General features: G+C 43.5%; 1 protein-coding gene and 1 long non-coding RNA gene across 9 annotated transcripts in view; one reads left to right on the top strand and one right to left on the bottom strand.

The window, feature by feature from the left end:
• The window catches only part of GRIK1 (glutamate ionotropic receptor kainate type subunit 1), a 201,555-nt gene that overhangs the window by 103,239 nt on the left and 79,195 nt on the right, over positions 1–19,121 (top strand). For all 8 annotated transcript variants that reach the window (XM_077342508.1, XM_077342509.1, XM_077342503.1 and 5 more), the window contains exons 2-3: positions 14,211–14,378; positions 17,079–17,336. In XM_077342508.1, coding sequence (XP_077198623.1) covers positions 14,211–14,378; positions 17,079–17,336 — 426 coding nt within the window. The remainder of the gene's footprint in view (positions 1–14,210; positions 14,379–17,078; positions 17,337–19,121) is intronic.
• LOC143839869 (uncharacterized) overlaps positions 1–19,121 on the bottom strand; it is a 109,971-nt gene that overhangs the window by 60,327 nt on the left and 30,523 nt on the right. Inside the window, exon 2 of the long non-coding RNA XR_013231918.1 lies at positions 17,043–17,204. This is a non-coding gene — a long non-coding RNA (uncharacterized LOC143839869). The remainder of the gene's footprint in view (positions 1–17,042; positions 17,205–19,121) is intronic.

Genomic DNA, 19,121 nt, shown 5'->3' with positions numbered 1-19,121 from the left:
TTGCTGCATTTGCTATGTACTTTGAAACGAAGAGATATAATTGTTTAGCCTCACTCTCTAGTAAGTCCTTAGTTTCTGTTTGTCTCTTATCACACTGGATTTATGTGTAAAGACCACTGAAGCTTTGTCATAAATATGTTTTGAGGAAAAATGCTCAAATGTCCATTAGTTTACCTCTAAGGTACTTGTAAACATATTTTAATTGTAGCTGCAGAAATCTGACCGCATCCTCAGAAAGCAAGGATTAGCTTAGATCAGCGGTCCCCAACCCTTTTGCGGTTGAGGACCGCCTCCAGGGGTGGGGGAGTGCCGGCGACCCAGGCGCATGCACGTGCGGCAGCTGTGTGCAAACGTGCATGCACATAGTTGCCACGCATGCACATTTGCACCAGCAAGGAGCGCTAACGTACATACGCAGAGTTGCCGTGCATGCGCGTTTGCATCCTGGCGAGCTTCTCACTGTGGGGGTGGGGAGAGGCAGGCACGGCCACCGGTGGCCCGGTACTGGGCCACGGACCGGGGGTTGACGACCCCTGGCTTAGATCACAAATGTTCCATATAGTTCAGTTTTTAAAGAACGATTGGATTTTTTTAAAAGAAAGAATACGATTGAAGTGTTATTCCCTTCCTGCACTTGCAATTATATTGTATTGATCAAGATGTAATAATTTCTTCTGCTGCTAGGCTTCAGAGAATAATCTACCTATAGCTTCAATACAACATCAAAATACTAAAGGTACAGATATTGGTTCTGTTATTTGGGCTAACCCACCCAATGTGTGTGTATTAGATTTTAAATGCTTCTGATAACCTGTGGATTTTCTCAAGTTTGTACAAAGATGTGTCCTTTGGATCTCAAGATTGCTGAGTGCATAACATAGCTCTCAAGTAACATTAGAAGATCAGGTGGGAAAGATGAGATATTACATCATTTCAGCTTTTTCCCTTGTTGTACTTCCATTGTAGAAGGACTGGAGAAGTGAAGAGGAAGAAAAGGGAAGCTTTAATTTCTTTTATTCTTCTCTTTATTCTCCCTACCCTTCCTTCTTCATTCTTGACTGCACTGAACTTGACATCAATTTTGTTGTTGTTATCAGACCATAATTTAGCTTGGCTTTGTTCAATTAACTACATCAATTTTACAATATTAATCCCTAAATCTTTTGTATTACTAATAGTGTGAAATGAAAGCATCTTTTTGACCTCCTAGTTAGCTGAAAATTTCAGCTTTGATTAAATGACCTGTTCATTTACAATATCCCAGCATTGTCTGAAACCTTTCCACAAGGACCCAACACTTACCCATCATTTTAGAATCATTAGATTGAGATGTGCTGTGTGTTGCTTATCTCAGTTGGGTTGATTGAACAGGGCCTAAAATACTGTTTTCTTTTGTTATAATCCAGCATTTGTCTATGACAGGGGTAGTCAAACTGCGGCCCTCCAGATGTCCATGGACTACAATTCCCAGAAGCCCCTGCCAGCAAATGCTGGCAGGGGCTTCTGGGAATTGTAGTCCATGGACATCTGGAGGGCCGCAGTTTGACTACCCCTGGTCTATGAAATGGCATCCAAACAGCTAGAGTGCAATGTGAAGAATGAAAAATCCTTTTACCTCATTGAACAGCATTTATAAACAGCACATGGTGTAAGATGTAGCCTTGAAACTTATCTAGACAATTCTACTTCTTTGTTAATTATTGTCACTTTTCCAAAGTGATTCCTCAATGCCTAAAAATCAGATGCAGTCAATATTATATTGTTATATTGGTAACTTCCCCAGCAAAATTCTTCTACACACTTAACTATCTCTCTTTGTAGGCATGTATATTATGTACTAAACAGATTAAAATGGGTCAATTGCCCTTTAAAATTAGCTTTATTAATGAGAAGTTTGGGAACATGAATTATGTCAATCGACCCTTTGGGAAATATTTCAGAGTTTAAAAGTCTAATTGAAAATGATTCTGTTGGGAACAGTGAAGCTCTCTATATTAATATCTTAATAAGTATAAGATCTATTTATCTTTTTACCCTACCACCTACATATATGTAGAGAATGGCAAAGAGAGTTCCTGCTGAAGAGTAAATATGCATTGTGATATTAACATTAGTAGACCCCTATACATTTGGATATTATATGACTATTTTTGGGATTGAACTGCATAAAGCTTCATATTTCCAGAGACTAAGCTATTTTCTATAATTTCATCACCCTATACCTTTTTTGAACATTGTTTTCATTGGAATAAATCACTTTCACCATCACCAGCTTGAGATTTTTTTCTTCTGTTTATATTACAGCTGACGGGTCATCACCTGTAACCATGCTTCTGGGCAAATGGAGAATGGTGTCATGAACCCACTTATGAGTACAAAAAAGGCCTATATGCTAAGCAGAATATATAGGGCAGATATTAAAATATTTAATTGTGCTAAAATCCTGCACCCTGGATGTTACTGAATAGGTGTCATTCCCAGTGACATTTACTGAACATAACAGAAATATAGGGTGTTGCTCTAGGTTTGAATTCCACAGGCAATTTCTGCTGGGATTTTAAATATTGCATGGCTAAGCTTTTATTATTATGTCGTGTTTCAACTTTATAAAACATTGGTCGCTTTGTAATCTTCACAAAGGATGTGCGATATTCACAGACTTGTGTTTTGGGATAGATTTGAAGGGGAAAAATATATTTTAATCCCTGCCATGGTGGCATTTAGAGCCTTAAAACATTCCCGATACACAAGTTTATCCATCAACCTCCTTGATACTTTCTGAAAACTGGAAACCGGAGAGGCAGAGTTCACAGGAACACTGCATGGGGAGTGAAGTCAAAAGAGCTGAAGAGTTGGAACAGGAATGTCAGGCAAGCCAGAGGCCGAAGAGCCGGGAGTCACAGGAACAGAGCTTAACCATGGTGAACCACAACAGGCATCTCAGGAGACAGGCAGGGTAAAGCACGTGTTGACCCCACAAAGAGCCTAGTCTCAAGGCCCTTCTGAAATAGCTGGAAACTAGATGGGGCAGCCCTCAGCCAGAGAGCTTGCAGTTGGAGCTAATCTTTGTCAGGGGAAGGAGCTGCACCTGGACCTCATCTACCCTGACAGCAAGCAGCCAAGCCTGCTGATCTTCTGACAGCCATCAGGGTAGATCGCCTCCTCCTCTGCTGCCATTCAAGGCTTGCAGAAGGTTTGACCTGAGCCTATTGTTGCTTCTCCTCTGGTGAGGACTGGTGTCTGCTTTATCAAGGGATTTGATGTAATATGACTGGGTAACAGCCTGGCTGGGCCCAGGCTGATCATCACCAGGTAGGTCAAGCAGCTCCTGATCTGTGACAGGTGGGTGTCCTGATGCCTCTGGGAGATCCTCTGGCTCCAGAACACCCCCTGGTGCTGAATTCAAAGAGGCGGGCATGATACCAGCCCGGCACGAAGCATCCAGCATGGAAACAATTTCCGAATGGCATCCTTTTCCACTGGGAGGGCCCTCTACCATCAGTCTGGCTGCTCCCTCCACAATTGTACGTTGCTAGGGACCCACCAATCCTTAAATTGGCTCTGTTGTTACCGGCCCCTGTGAATCCTTAAATCACTCCTGGGCAAACATTGAATATACATTCAGGGATCTGGGAAATTCTAACACAATGGCAGATCTGGATTTGCTATTGTGTAACATGCTTAACAGCTCCAATATGTAGTTTTATACATTGTGATAATTAATACATTCATTGTTCAGAAAAATAATTGATAGATGCTTAGCTGACTCAGAATTGTATTTCTTTATTAAGGCATGTCCTAAGGAGTTTTTTCCCCCTCTGTCCTGCTCCGATGTCTCAATATGCAACATGCCTAATCACCCCCTCCCCCTGTATTGCCAAATGAGATAGCTTTGTGTAACAGCAAACTGAACAACAGCAACACAATACAATAAAAAATATTCCCCTAAAATTGATCTCTTCTCATAAATCTTCCAGGAACACATAATGTTTAATTCTTGTGGAGTAGAGCTGTGTAGCACAGCTTTATTTTTCAAATAATGTTTATAATAACCACATCTCAGCCTCTAGTCATATATAACAGGCATCACATGTTGGATTATTTGTTTCAGTATATATAATCAGAGCTTCTGTACGAATTCACCCTTGTTGAATTATCACTGGGCTTAATTAATATGACAAAGTTGCACTGCATTAACTTGTCTACCTGAGTGCTTAAAACATTTTTATTAAAGTGTGCAAAGAATTTACATTCTACGGCCTTACAGGAAACAGAATAGCCCCTATTGTTTCCGACTATAGATCATAGAATAAAATCATAGAATCATAGAGTTGGAAGGGGCCATACAGGCCAACAGCCTGCTCAACGCAGGATCAGCCCTAAGCATCCAAGAAAAGTGTGTGTCCAACCTTTGCTTGAAGACTGCCAGTGAGGGGGAGCTCACCACCTCTTTAGGCAGCCTATTCCACTGCTGAACTACTCTGACTGTGAAATTCCCCCCCCCCCTGATATCTAGCCTATATCGTTGTACTTGTAGTTTAAACCAGCGGTCTGCAACCTTTTTAAGGTTGCGGACCGGCGGCGGCAGGGAGGGCAATTGCCTGGCCGTGCATGCCGTGCATGCACGGCCGTGTCGCACATGCGCGTTTGCGGCCGCGCATGGCGCAAACATGCATGCATGACCCGGTGTGGCCCTGCAGAGGCAGGGAGCCGCAGCCTGGTGCCAGAGCCTTTGCGGTCCGGTACCGGGCCACGGCCCGGTGGTTGGGGACCACCGGTTAACACCCATTACTGCGTGTCCTCTCCTCTGCAGCCAACGGAAACAGCATCCTGCCCTCCTCCAAGTTACATACTTTCAAATACTTAAAGAGGGCTATCATGTCCCCTCTCAACTTCCTTTTCTCCAGGCTGAACATTCCCAAGTCCCTCAACCTATCATCATAGGGCTTGGTCCCTTGGCCCCAGATCATTTTCGTCGCCCTCTTCTGTACCCTTTCAATTTTATCTACGTCCTTCTTGAAGTGAGGCCTCCAGAACTGCACACAGTACTCCAGGTGTGGTCTGACCAGTGCCGTATACAATGGGACTATGACATCTTGTGATGCCCCTGTTGATGTGATGCCCCTGTTGATACAGCCCCAAATGGCGTTCGTCTTTTTTACCGCTGCATCACACTGCCTGCTCATGTTTGGTTTACAATCCACAAGTACCCCAAGGTCTCGTTCACACACAGTGTTACCTAGAAGCGTATCCCCCATCCAGTAGGCATGCTTTTCCTTTTTCTGACCCAGATGCAGAACTTTACACTTATCTTTATTAAATTGCATCTTGTTCTCATTTGCCCATTTTCCCATTGTGTTCAGATCTCATTGAACTCTGTCTCTATCTTCCGGAGTATTTACCAGTCCTCCCAATTTGGTGTCATCTGAAAACTTGATGAGTAGATATGTATGTGCATAGTGTAAAGCACTGTAAACAGCTTAAGCATGCATATTGGCTTTATGTATGTACTAGGGGCAAAGCCCGTTGTCTCCAAGAATACAACGGGCGCTAGAGCTTGGCAGTGGGAAGAGGAAGGGGAGGAGTTGTCCAGTCTGTAAGGGCATGGGGTTGAATTTGTGTGTTGTGTGGGAGGTTGTGGTGGCATGGTGGCAAATGAGGCCATGGGTGTGGAGATATGGGTGTCAAGAACCTGTGGTTTGGAATGTTCGTTGAGTGTGGGAGAGGACTGACCTTTGGGAATTGTGGCATAGTGGTTACAGATGAGCTTTCCAGAGCCATGTCTTCAGATTTGTGAAGGGAAAATCAGACTGGAGACTCTTCTTAGGGGAAGATTACATGGCAACCAATTCCCCCCAGTTCTGCGTCATTTCCCTTCTTGTGTGAATTAGGCCACATTCACCGAAATGCCCCTCTGCCCTAATACACATAGGGTAGTCACAGTACACAGGTGTCCACCCTGTTCCTTCTGTCTCCCATATTTTCACTGTTGGTAAAATGTTATGTGCCCACATGCTTCTTTCATGGTTGCTCCTTAGAAGAACGGATTTTTGTACCCTATTGCTTACTACCCAAAGGAGTCTCAAAGCAGTTCACAGACACCTTTTCCATTCGTCTCTCCACAATAGTCAACCTGTATGTGGGGTTGTGAGAGATATGAGAGAACTGGGAATGGGCCGCAGTGACCCAGCAGGCCTCAGGTGTCTCAAAGCATTTTCCAATCGTCTTCCCCTTCTCTCCCCATAGCAGACTCTCCGTGAGGGAGGTGGGGTAGCGAGCCTCACAGGGAAGCTGGCAACCCTAAGAGGAAGACTGTCTGTGCACAGCAGTCTTGACCTTAGTAAGGTTTTAATACTGTTTTTTTTTATTTGCCAGGCCAAGGTTATTTGCCAGTTACTATTTCAGTGACGATGTGTCTCCAGACATTTACTTGTTCTCTATTTAGTTTCAGGCTGTAAATATTTATTTAGATCTTCCTGCACTTTCCAGACTCACAGGACTGATACTGGTCTGCCTGTCTGCGCCCCAGAATACAAACAGTTGCTGATAAGGGCCGGCCATAACCCATAGGCCAGGAGGGACACTCCTGCACCACTCCCTACCAACTGCAGCCAAAAATGGCTCATTTGACGCCTGGACTCTGAGGCATTGTACGATTTTGAAGTCCCACCTCCAAACCTCCAGGAATATTTCCAACCCAGGGGTAGCCAACCTACAGGTGTGTCCTGGAGAGCTCCTGGAATTACAGCTCACCTGCAGAGTTTAAAGATCAGCTCCCCAGACAGAAAGGGCTACTTTGGACAGGGTTGTGGTAGAGAAGAAACATTTAAGGCTTCCCACACAGGTTGTTGTTTAATTGAAAGACTTGAGGCCTACTGCACAGGGTTGTTGTGCAGATGAAACAGGAGACAAAAGAGCCAGCTTCCTCAGCAGAATAACGCTGTGCAGTGGCCTCAAATCTGCAGAGTTGAAAAGAAGAAAGACACATGGCTTGGCTGTGTCTAACCCCCGCCCAGAGCAGTATTTTAAGTGAGAAGGGGCCTTTCTATGGCCTCCCTGTCAAGCAACTGTTTGGCAGAAGGGGACAGTTTCCCCCCCCCCTCAAAAGGAAGGCCCTCAGGCTCCCCTGCGTTGCTCTTGGAAAGGCCTCCCTCCCCTCAGTCAGGGCCTGTCAGAGGCTCCTTTGCAGCAGGACTGAAGGGGGGGGAGCACTCTGCAGCCTCCTGCCAGCTCTGTCAGGGTTCTGAGGCAATTTGCAGTTGGACATGACAGTTAGGACAGCCTTGGGGCGAAAAGGGCTGGCGCAGCCTCTGTTCTCATCCCCCTTGGCAGCCCTGCTGACCTCCTCTCCCTGCGGTGGTCAGGAGCAGACTGGCAGCCAGACTGGGCTGGGTGAATGGAATTTTGGTCTGTCCTGGTGAGGGGCCAATAGGAAGGCACTTTGTGCGCCTCCCCATTGGCTGCTTGGCCCTGGATGGACACTCGGAGGGCCCAATCAGGAGCCGCTTTGCGGCTCCTGATTGGGCCCTCTGAGTTTTTATCCTGGACAGGGCCCGCCCTAACTCCTCCCCAGGTGGCCTTACTCTTTTATTTAATAGGACCCTGTCCTATTTAAAGATGTATGTATGTATGTATGGATGGATGGATGGATAGATGGATGCATGGACTCCTTTCTCGATTTTGAACCAATTGCTGAACTCCTTTCTCAATTTCCCTGCCCGGTTCTCACTGTTGCTTTTTGACCTGCATATAGGTTTCTCAAGAGACAGATAAGGATCGCTGCCTTGTCGTGGTGAAGGGGCTTGCATAGTAGGCTTGTGCAATTTGGCTGCCAAAGTGGCCATTCCCTCCGGGCGCAGCCAGCGCCGCGCCGCAGGGGGGGAGGGCGGTGCTGGCAGCGCCGTGACAGCGGACACAACCACGCAGGCATGGAATTCCGCTGCCGGCACCGCCCTCCCCCTCCGCGGCGCGGAGCCGGCTGCGCCCAGAGGCAACAGCCACCAAAGCGGCCGAATCATACAAGCCTATTGCATAGCTCAGTGAAACTATGAGCTATGCCGTGAAAAGCTTGGGAGACTCTCAATTGTTGAAACATATGAACTATCATCTGTTCCTATACTAATTATCTCAGTGTTCATTACTGATTTACCTCCCTGACTCTTGCTGCCAGCAGATGAATCCTGGAAATCAGGGGTGACTCCAGAAGCTGGGCAGGGGCCATGTGACTTAGTGAGACCAGGGTTCATTCCCAATCCTGGACAGAGTTCAAATGAACAACTGGTTCTTACTTGCAAAACTTTATGATAAGCTACGTTCAGTCCCTGTTCCAGCCTGCTAAAATATTATATTATTGGGATTTAATTCCAAGCACTGATATGAGTACAGCAATATACCAGTAATACTAAATTTAATTAACTTTTCATATAAATAATTTATAGTTTCCATCAGGATTTGCCAACCTCCCAGCTGGGCCTGAAAATCTTCCAGAGTTACCATTGATGCCTAGACTACAAAGATCAATTCCCCTCCAGAACATGGCAACTTTGGAAGCTAGACAGTATGGCATCATACACTTCTATGGTCCTCCCCTGGCTCAAACCCCAACTCTCCAGGAAGTTTCCAACCTGGAGTTGGCAATTCTACTTATCAGATACAAAGAGTCTGCCAGTTCTAGGTGTTTATGTGTATGCTGCACATACACTGGTATCCTGTGCACATGCCTATTGAAATGAATGGCACTTTTAAGCTGTGTGGGAGAAGATACAGGTAATTAGTCACAAAGATCAAATTCTGTTCTGTTAGAGTACTAAGTAGGTTGACTTAGTAGTAGTTTCCCAATGGTGCCTGGAGTTTTCCCAGAGTTACAAATTCCACAGTAGCAGCCTGTCTGGAGGAAATGGCAGCTTCCTTCCCCTTCCCAAACGTTGTCATCTTCAAGCAATCCCCTCCCCCCATACATTTCCAGAAATCTCCAAATAATCTCATGATCTTCCGTACCTGGTTCAATTTGGATTCAAACCTGGCTTTGGGATGGAGGTGGTTGCCTTGACTGAAGACTTTAGTCAGGAGAGTAAGAGGGAAATGTATCCCTGTTGATTTGCTTGGACCTCTTGGTGGTTTTCAGTACCTTCAGCTGTGGTATTCTTCTGGAGATGCTAGGCTGGGAGTAAGGGGCACTATGTACTTGACCAACCAATTCCAGGAGATAGTGCTACTCAACCTCATAGCGTTCCATTTTAGCTTTCTTATTATGTAACCACAGAACCACTAGGAGAGGCCATCAGAAAATTTGGAAAGAGATGTCACCAATATACTTTTTAGGAATTCCAGGAATAAGAAATTCGAGGAGCTAATCTTTCATTTGTAATCATGGTCTTGGGTCTTTACCAGTGAGTTAGAGCCATTTTGTTATGATTTTCTCTTCCTATAGAACATCTCATTTCAAGCAATTGGTTGTCTCACTTTATAAAAGCTATCCTATCTTTGGAAAATGGATTTTTGTACATGTTGCCTCTTTTTCATTTTTCTTCTGTATTAAAAATTTTTGAAGTTTGGCCTTTGCAAGCAGATTGACAATGACTTTCTAACAGATCACAAGACAATTTATATTCCTGAACAGAGTCCATTAATTTTATACAGGACAAGTTTATACAGGACAGCATCCTTCAGAATTGTGCCACACATACTCTGTAGCTGGAAAGTTGTATTTACAGTGAAAACAGGATTTAGCAGCCAAAGGAAAGCATCTGTAAACTCAGCTTCAGGGAAAGCTAACAAATTAGATTATTTGGTTTGTGTTCTGCCTGACAATAGAGCTGTCAAATGTTTCTGATGGCTGCAGGAAACATGTAGATATAAATCTGCCAGAGATTACAAGACTCCTGATGAAAGAAAACTATGACGAACACTAAAAAGCAGAGATAACTGACATTAATTTGTCCCTTCTTCTCAGTATGTAACTCAGCAGTTGGTGATATAATCCAAATGAAATACTGTTGGGGAAAACTAAATAGAAGTTAATCAAAGGGACAGTAGACTGATGGATAATGCCATTCACTATTTGTTAAAGGATTAAGGAATAAAGAATGGCAAAGGAGAAAGTAAATTATAAAGGGAGTAAATTATAAAGACATATTTAAGATGTGGCCAACTATACATTTACTAACACGTTACATGGTAAACCTCAGAGTGAGCAAATATTTATACTGTTTTATCTGGCTGACTTAAGACCCATTAGCATTGCTACTGCTGAGTTAGCATGTAAAATCGGCTGTAATTTTACTGGAAATATCCATTTTCTGATTGTCAGAAAATGACCATGCTAATCTATACTGATGACACATAAAAATCAAAAGGGCCCTTGCAGAGCATTAGCAGATACTGTTGACTAGGAAATATATGGCAAGATTCAAGTTGTAAATTTCACATGGGGAAATAAGCAACTGGGAAATACGAAATGTTCTCTAGTGGCTAGTACTAAAATGGGTAAATTACATATTGAAAACAGACAACTTCCATTAGAAGTTTTAAAAATATGTTGTTTATAATGCATTTATCAAATTTCACAATTGCAGAAAATCTGGGATATTAGATTTAAGAGATTTTATCAAACAAATTTATACTGGAGTAACTGAGAAATTCACAACATGAGATAAATTTCCTCAAGGAATAATAGAAATGCACTTCAACTTTGGTACAGAATCTCTTAACTAATTACAAAATTTGTAGGCTATTTATCACACCATAATATATATTCAATAACTACTAATGCCCTATATGAACCTGATATTCTCGGTCCTCACCATATTTTTACTAGCTGATCATAGAAAACAAAGGTTGAAATATAGACTCTACCCCTAGACCACTCAATACTGTTATTCCCATTCCCATTCTCTGAGGTGCATTTCTAAATTCCAGTATTAACCATTGGGAAATCTCAAAATAACATTTTTAATATATTCAGCGTATATTAAAAGCAGTTTCTTTACAATTTAACCAAAGATAGAAAGCCCCATTTTCTGGGACAAGCAGATCAATATGTTCAGGAAACAGGTGATTGCATCTGAAAACCAATTTGACCCTTTTTACATACATAATTGTATCTGTAAAGGAATTTATAAATTTAGATACAATAGCTTGCAGTTTAGCTATGAATTCAGCAATATAGTATAAGAAAAAAAATGGCTCAGTAATCCAGGATATTTCCAGTAGCACCTATAAACCATGATGTCAGGACTCTGTTATTTTGATTGCAACAGACTAACACAGCCCCGAAGCACGGTGTGAAGGACATGGGAAGGTCCTTCTGAAAAGAAGTTCAAACCTTTCAGTAACTATATTGACCTATTATTCTTTTTGTAATTTTATTAATATACATGAAATTCTTATTTCTTTCTCATCATGTGATATGTGTGCTATTGAGCCACTGGAAGAAATTTGGAGGTGAGGCTTGGGTGTGTCGGTATACTGATGTAGCTGGAATTTACATCATTAAATTATTATTATTATTATTAATTAGACTTGTTACTCGCCTCTCCCCAGAGGCTCGAGGCGAGTTACAGCATAAAAGCGCCAATAAAACCATACAATAAAATCCCTAAAACCCCAATACACAGTAATACACAACATCATCTTTAAACGTCCCACGGTGCCCCGCAGGGCGCCGCAGACTAAATAAAATAGTAAGCCCTTGTGGGGAGGAGTTAGGGCGGGACCCATCCGGGATAAAAACTCGGAGAGGGCCAATCAGCAGCTGCGAAGCCGCTCCCGATTGGCCATCTCCGATTGCCACTCAGGGGCCAAGTGGCGCACCTCCCTATTGGCTACTTGGCCCGGCCCAGAATCCCTGCCCGCGCTCCGTCCCCATATGGTTCGCTGCCGGCAAAGGAGCAGGGTGGCCGCGTCAAAGACGCGGCCGCCCTGCTCCTTTGCCAGCAGCGAACCATTGCCTCGCCAAAACATGCCCCCACCGCCCTGCTGCCTCCACGGACAACAGGCACTCTGTCTGCTTCCCACACTGAGGCCACGCTGGTCGCTCCCGCTGCCCGCCACACCGCCCCCACCAGCCGACACGCCCGCACAGAGCCACGACCACCCTCAGCCAACGGACGACTGCTACCATCGCCCCTGCCACCTCCCGACAACAGGTATGCCGCCACCCCATCTGCTGCAACCCGACACACCATCGCCGCCTCGCGCCTCCACGAACCCACAATGCCCTGCCGGCGTTCTCTCCACCACTCGCCACCCTCTGCCTGCTGCCTGGCCCCAGTGCAGTCGCCGCTGGGAGGCGGCCAGAAGGCCCCGCTATCAGCCCACCGGAGGCCTTCAGCCTCAGAAGCCTTCCCGTGAAAACTATCTTCTCTAGCGCCCATTTTATTTCAAGATAAAATGGGCTTTCTTTCAAGTAGAATAATAAAACAGATGCGGCAAAAGGGGCATTTTAGCCCACCTGCGGAGACTTATGGAATACAATGGATTCCTGAAGCTCTATGGGACCCAATGCCCTCCAGCGACTTGTTGTTGGACTTAGTTGCAGACTAGCAATCTCGTATGCTGGCCACTATCCTAGGTGCCATCTCTGCTCTCGCCGCAAGCAAGCTCCCTGGTATTCCCAGGAACTTTGTGAGTGGAAGAGGGAAGTGAGACAGCTAGAGCAAATGTGATGGAAAACGTGTGATGAAGTGGCAAGAATATCCTATTGCATGCTTAAGAGGGTTTATGAGGTGGTGGTGAAGGTGGTGAAACATGATTTTTTTTGCTGCTGAAATCACATCCATATGCTGTTGCCCGGTCCAATTATTAAGGGTAGTTCGATCTCTTACCACCCCCATGCACGGGCATCAAAATATTAGTAAATTAGAACTGAGCTGTGAGGCATTAACAAGCTATTTTGCAGACAAAGTTTTGTTACTCTGGCAAGACCTTCCCTCCTGTGAATTAGGAGTCAGAACAGGGATTGGGGGGACAGCCTTGCAAAGGCTGGCATCCGTTCTCCATAACCAGACACTGCAACAGAGGGTTGCAGTGGGTGAAGAGTTGTCAGACCCCTTTGCACTCCCTTGTGAGGTGCTGCAGGGGGCGATACTCTCATCCATGCTTTTAAACATCTATATGTGCCCTCTGGCACAGCTGCTACAAAGTTTGGAGTTATCATCAGTATGCAGATGACACTCAGCTCTATCTCCTGATGGATGGATGGATTCCCCCCTGTAAACATTTGCCAATTGTTTGGAAGCTGTATCTGCATAGCTCAAGAATAGTCGCCTGAAACTCAACCCCTCCAAGATGGAGGTCATCTGACTGGATGGAAGGGGACAGGAGCAGGAAGCTTATCTCTCCTGCCTGGATGGGGTGCAGCTTACTTCTGTGCCTGTGGCCAGGAATTTGGGCGTGATCTTCGATGCCTCCTTGTCTATGGAGGCTCAGGTCACAAAAGTAGCACAAGCAGTATTTTTCCACCCATGTCAGGCTAGTGCCCTCTCCTTGGACCACCTGGCCATGGTGATCCATGTAACTGTCACTGCCAGATTAGACTTCTGGAACTCACTCTACGTTGGCCTTCCCTTGTCTCTGACATAGAAATTGCAGTTGGTGCAAAATGTAGCTGCTAGGGTCCTCACAGGGTTATCTTGGAGGTTCCATGTCCAGCCTATGCTGATGCAACTGCATTGGTTGCCAGTTAACTTGTGGATCAGGTTCAAGGTTTTAGTTCTTACCTTCAAGGCCATTTGCAGCTTGGATCCCACCTATCTGAGGGACTGCTTGTTGCCTTTTGCCCCTCACAGGGCTCTTTGCTTTGTGGGCAGAACCTCTGATATATTCTCCAAATGTGAAATTCATCTGATCAAGTGAAATATTTGTTATAAATGTTATATGAATACAATAAATATTACATCCTGTAGTAATTCTGAGCCACCATTTAAGAAAGCTTCTGGTGCAGTTTTTACTTTGGAGTATAATCAAATTTCAGCTCCATTTCGTCTCACAATTTCCTCGGTTGTGTTGACCACAGCATCTTTTTCAACTGACTTAGTGACCCAAAGATTTCCTGAAGCCAAATCAGTAAATCAATATCAAAGTACCAGACTGGTATATACAAAATAAAACTCCTTCTTCCCACATATATTCTTTGTTTTGTCTTCTGCTAATGTCAAGACATTACATATATATGTAGTCATGATTTTCTTTTTATCTCTTTTCTTTTGCAGGAGGGATATTCGAAACTGTGGAAAATGAGCCTGTTAATGTTGAAGAATTAGCTTTCAAGTTTGCAGTCACCAATATTAACAGAAATAGAACACTGATGCCTAATACCACATTAACTTATGACATCCAGAGAATTAACCTTTTTGATAGTTTTGAAGCCTCAAGACGAGGTAATTATCTTGCTATTTTAATAAGGCTTTTTAGTTGTGTCAGTTGTATGCAAAGTTTCTTTTCTCCTCTGTACAATACAATTAAATTTTGGGACAAGAAAGCATATTTCTTCAATCACGTGCCTTGCTTTTAGACTGTAATGATCTCAAACGATCCAAGCCTTTGTTTTTGATAAGATCTAAAATGGCTGTAATTGCCTGCAGTTTTAAAATATCTGTGGAGCAAAGTTGATACGATCTTTTGCTAATATTCAGCTGTGTAATATTAACTGAAAGTGAAAGTCAGATGTTTTCTCTCTCCCCTGCTTAAGCAAGCATCCTCTCCTTAGTATGGGACTTTTGATATTGCAAGGTTTAATGTGTAAGCTTTATAAAATGGCTGCATTTATTAATGTACACCAGAGAAATACTATCAATATCTTAATAAGATAGACTGGTTATTAGCAGTGCATTTACTTTGCCCACAACATGAAGTGCGTTCTTCCAAAGTATTTTAATTAAATCCTTTTGTCCATAGAGGAGTATTGACTTTTTTTAAATTGCAGTGCAGATCGAGGCAGTTCAAAATTACATGTGTGGAAGCCCCATTGCAATCAGCACAGCCTTCAACAGCTTGCCCTTGAAAAAAGAAGCATTTTAAGGCCACTTTCCTAAACAATAACATACACGTTAATTGCAAAACAATCAGAATGCTAAAATTTATTTTTCTTGTATTTTTAGAGAAAGGGAATTCGAAGTCATAATTATATGAGTAGCAGCACTTCGACATTTCGTAGTTTATAAAATTGTTGCATTCTCAGAAACTCAGAAATTAAATGTCATAATTTAGTTAAGAAATGTGCAAAACAAATCCTGAGAATTTTTTAGCAGTTTATACTACCCACATCACATGTGGTTTCACAAAATAACTTATAATGACTAGATATGCTTAAGAAAAATTAGACAGTACATTGACATGCGTTGTTGCTCCAGAGAAAGATGAATGGATTATGTCTAACACTGACAACACTGGCCTAGTTCATAAATATCTTTAAACAAAACCTTTCTGAAAATTAATGTTAAGATTGAAGTGACCAAAAATCCGGGGCTGCAAGGTGGGAGGTGCTGCCGCCACTGCAGCAGCAGTGGCAGCAGGTGGGCCCCCTCCCCCTCCCTCCCCGACTGGCCTCAGAAGGGTGGCAGTGGGGCAGAGGTGGTGGCGGTGGCGGCGGCAACGGCAACAGCAGCAGCAGGCGGGCTCTCCCTCCCTCCTCCCTCCCCAACTGGCCTCAGAAGGGCAGCGGCAATGGTGATGATGACGGCGGAGGCGGTAGCGGCAGGCAGCAGTGGCAGGAGGGCCCCCCTCTCCTCTCCCCCTCCCCTCCGCCTCCCTCCCTGACTGGCCTCAGAGTGGTGGTGGCCAGGAAGCCCCGCCCCGGAGCCCAGGTGCCTGTGCGGGGCCTCCTGAGCCCGGGTACCTGCGTGGGGGCCTCCTGAGAAAAATAAATAAATAAAAAGAAATATTTTTTTTTCCAAAAAATTGGAGAACGACTTGGGACAGTTAGAAAATGCTGCAGGACACGGAGAAAATGCCCAAAATGCGGGACTGTCCCGCCACAGGTGGAACGTCTGGCCACCTTAGTTAAGATTACAAATCTGTATGTCACATGCGTTATTACCATTTTCCTACTCATTGCTAAAAATTTACAGTATAATCTCATCACAAGGATTTCGTTTCTGCTTCTGTTATAATGTAAAGTGTCAAGTGAACTGATAGCAGTGATTAATTAGTAAAATGTTAAATAATATATAATGCATATAGTAAACATAGAAAGATGGAGTGATCATATAAACAAATATATTTCACAACTAGAGTTGCCAATCTCCCAGTGGTACCCAGAGATCTAACAACTGAGAAAATGTCACCTTTGGAGGTGGAATAAATTCCTTCTCCTCAAACCCAGCCCTTCCCAGGCTCCACTTATAAATCTCCAGGAATTTCCCAACCCGGAGTTCCTGTTGCTGACCTGAGGTAGTAATACAAAGTATCTGTGATAACTCATTTTTCTTTACTAACTTGCCATGGTAATATAACCCATCAAGTAATGTAATTTTTAATTCAAATGGCTGAATGTGTACATGACTCAAGTGTCTGTCTAGTTATAGTCTGCACATCTCTAGTTCAGTGTTTGCTTTCATCAGATATCTTAGTGCACCTTGTAATACACTGTGTCATTGTGTATGATAGAACCATTTATCATTTATGAGCGTTTGGATTAAAATTAACAAATGATAGCACCTTTGGATAGCAATTTATCAGTTAGCTTGGAAATCCTCACAGGGCCAACTGCAACTAAATGTTATATATTTATGGCCACATTAACGGTACTTCATGACACCTTCAATTGAAGACTACATTGATAGAATAGCTCTGAGCTCACAAATGTCTCACCATTATGGGAGAGTGATTTAAGTCCAGTTCTGTGCAAGGGTAATGAACTGAAAGCATTGCATTGGATTTTGTGACAGGTTTCCCCTTCATCTATATTGTTTAAAAACACTGATGTTCTGGTGGTGTTTGGATATGTGTATCATCTTTTCTCAAGTGTATACTTATTTTTTCACAAGTTTAGCAATTTTGCGTAGCATTATTTGTTAGGGAAAAGTAGAAATAAAAATGCTTACTGGACATCATGGTTCTTTTTATTCCATCTCTTGTAGCATGTGATCAGCTTGCTCTTGGGGTGGCTGCACTATTTGGACCATCCCACAGCTCATCAGTCAGTGCAGTACAATCAATTTGCAATGCACTTGAAGTTCCACATATACAGACCCGATGGAAACATCCTACAGTGGATAACAAAGATTCATTTTATATCAACCTCTACCCAGACTACACAGCCATCAGCAAAGCAGTTTTGGACTTGGTGCTATATTATAACTGGAAGATAGTAACAGTCGTATATGAAGACAGCACAGGTATGCATCATCAGTCGTTTTCAAACTTTTGGTTAATGGCTCTTATGGGTAGTACTGTAAGTTCACATATAGTAACCTTCCTAGTTCAATTATCCTTATAACACTGGTTAGATGAAACAGTTTTAATCAGACCAATGGGCTGTTGATGTCAGTATTGTCTACAAAGACTTAAGAACACCTCTCTAGGCAGAGGTCTTTCACATAACCTGTTCCTGACCCTTTTAACTGTATATTCCAGAGATGGTGGCCTTCTGCATGCCAAGCAAATGCTCCACTACTGAGCCACATTCTTGCCTATTGTGGTAACTTGCATTAACTCAGTGGTGGCTTTCATTTCCTAGCATTAATGAAATGCCACAGAGTGGCAACTGATATATTACTTCTAATGCCTGAAAATAACAGAAACCTCTGGCAAAGTGAAGAAGAAGTCGAGGAGTTGGTTCTTATATGCCGCTTTTCTCTTCCCAAAGGTGTCTCAAAGCAGCTTACAATTGCCTTCCCTTTCCTCTCCCCACAACAGACACCCTGTGAATTAGGTAAGGCTGAGAGAGCCCTGCTATTACTGCTCGGTCAGAACAGCTTTATCAGTGCTGTGTCACCCATCTGGCTGCATGTAGGGGAGTGCAGAATCGAATCCGCCAGATTAGAAGTCCGCTCTCCTAACCACTACACCAAGTTGGCTGTGACAGTAGTGGGGCAAGGAGGATGGAATGGCCTGAATATGGAACATCCTGATTTTCCATGGACACATGGCCCCACCCTGACATAGGTGTGCAAAAACGGGGATCTGATTTGTACATGTCCCCAGCCTGGTGGCAACAGCACATGAATAGGAGAATTTCCCCTGCTCCTGGATGAGCAGTAATGCAGGGCTTCCTTCCCATGCTGAATCAGTTTCAGTGATTCCTGTGCATACTGTATTTGCAGTAGTAGATTTTTCTGTTCACTTTTTTATCCCAGAATTTTAAATAGCCTATAGTGCCATAAAAATTAAAAATGGTTCTGTATATAACCCTATGCACAATTAGTTTTCAATTGCTGTCTGAATTGAGATTTTTGTATTCCAGTGTGAGAAAAGGAGGAAAACACTTCTGAGTTCACTACACTCCATAGTCTTCCTAATTTCTGTGCCTTATGGTTTGCGATAGCTTTTTAAAACTCATTCAGTGCAGCAGGACATATTTTAGGACAGGCATTAAAAAAATGTCTCCCACTTAACAATTTATTATCTGAAGAATGTTTTAAATTCTTAAAAGTGTTGCCTACTTGTTAAGAAATGGTTTGCACAGGATAGAAATTTAGAGTTACACATGGCACCCCTGCCAGCTCCGTGGCTCCTGGGAGCTAACAAGAGCATCCCAACACCATGGTGGGAGAGCAGTATGTTGCTCCATGCCATCATACAGTGGGAGTGCCATGCCCCCACTCCCCCCTCACCGCTGGCACCGCTGGCACCCCCACAAAGTGCTCCCAGCACTTCTGGCCCTGTGTTGCGTGTGCGGGGCCGTTGCAGTGGGGCGGCCTCTGTACATGGGGTGAATGGCAGGGCTATTTGCCCCACTGCAATTAAACAGCAGCAGCCCAGCATTGAGTATGAATGCATAATCAGATGTAAGATTAATCAAATTGGAAGAGTAGATAAGACAGAATAATTAATGAATGAACTTCCTGTAGGTTCCTTGAGTGGAAATAGCGCCAGTTCTCACATGGTTTTTTCTCAGTATATTATATAATATAATAAAAACTCACAGGACTATAAAAAATAGTAAGTTTTAAAAAAAGCAT

The sequence above is a fragment of the Paroedura picta genome, chromosome 6, assembly GCF_049243985.1.
Source record: "Paroedura picta isolate Pp20150507F chromosome 6, Ppicta_v3.0, whole genome shotgun sequence".
NCBI classification, from domain to species: domain Eukaryota; kingdom Metazoa; phylum Chordata; class Lepidosauria; order Squamata; family Gekkonidae; genus Paroedura; species Paroedura picta.
The sequence above is the reverse complement of the archived record's forward strand: the minus strand, read 5'-3'. Positions and strand labels throughout refer to the sequence as shown.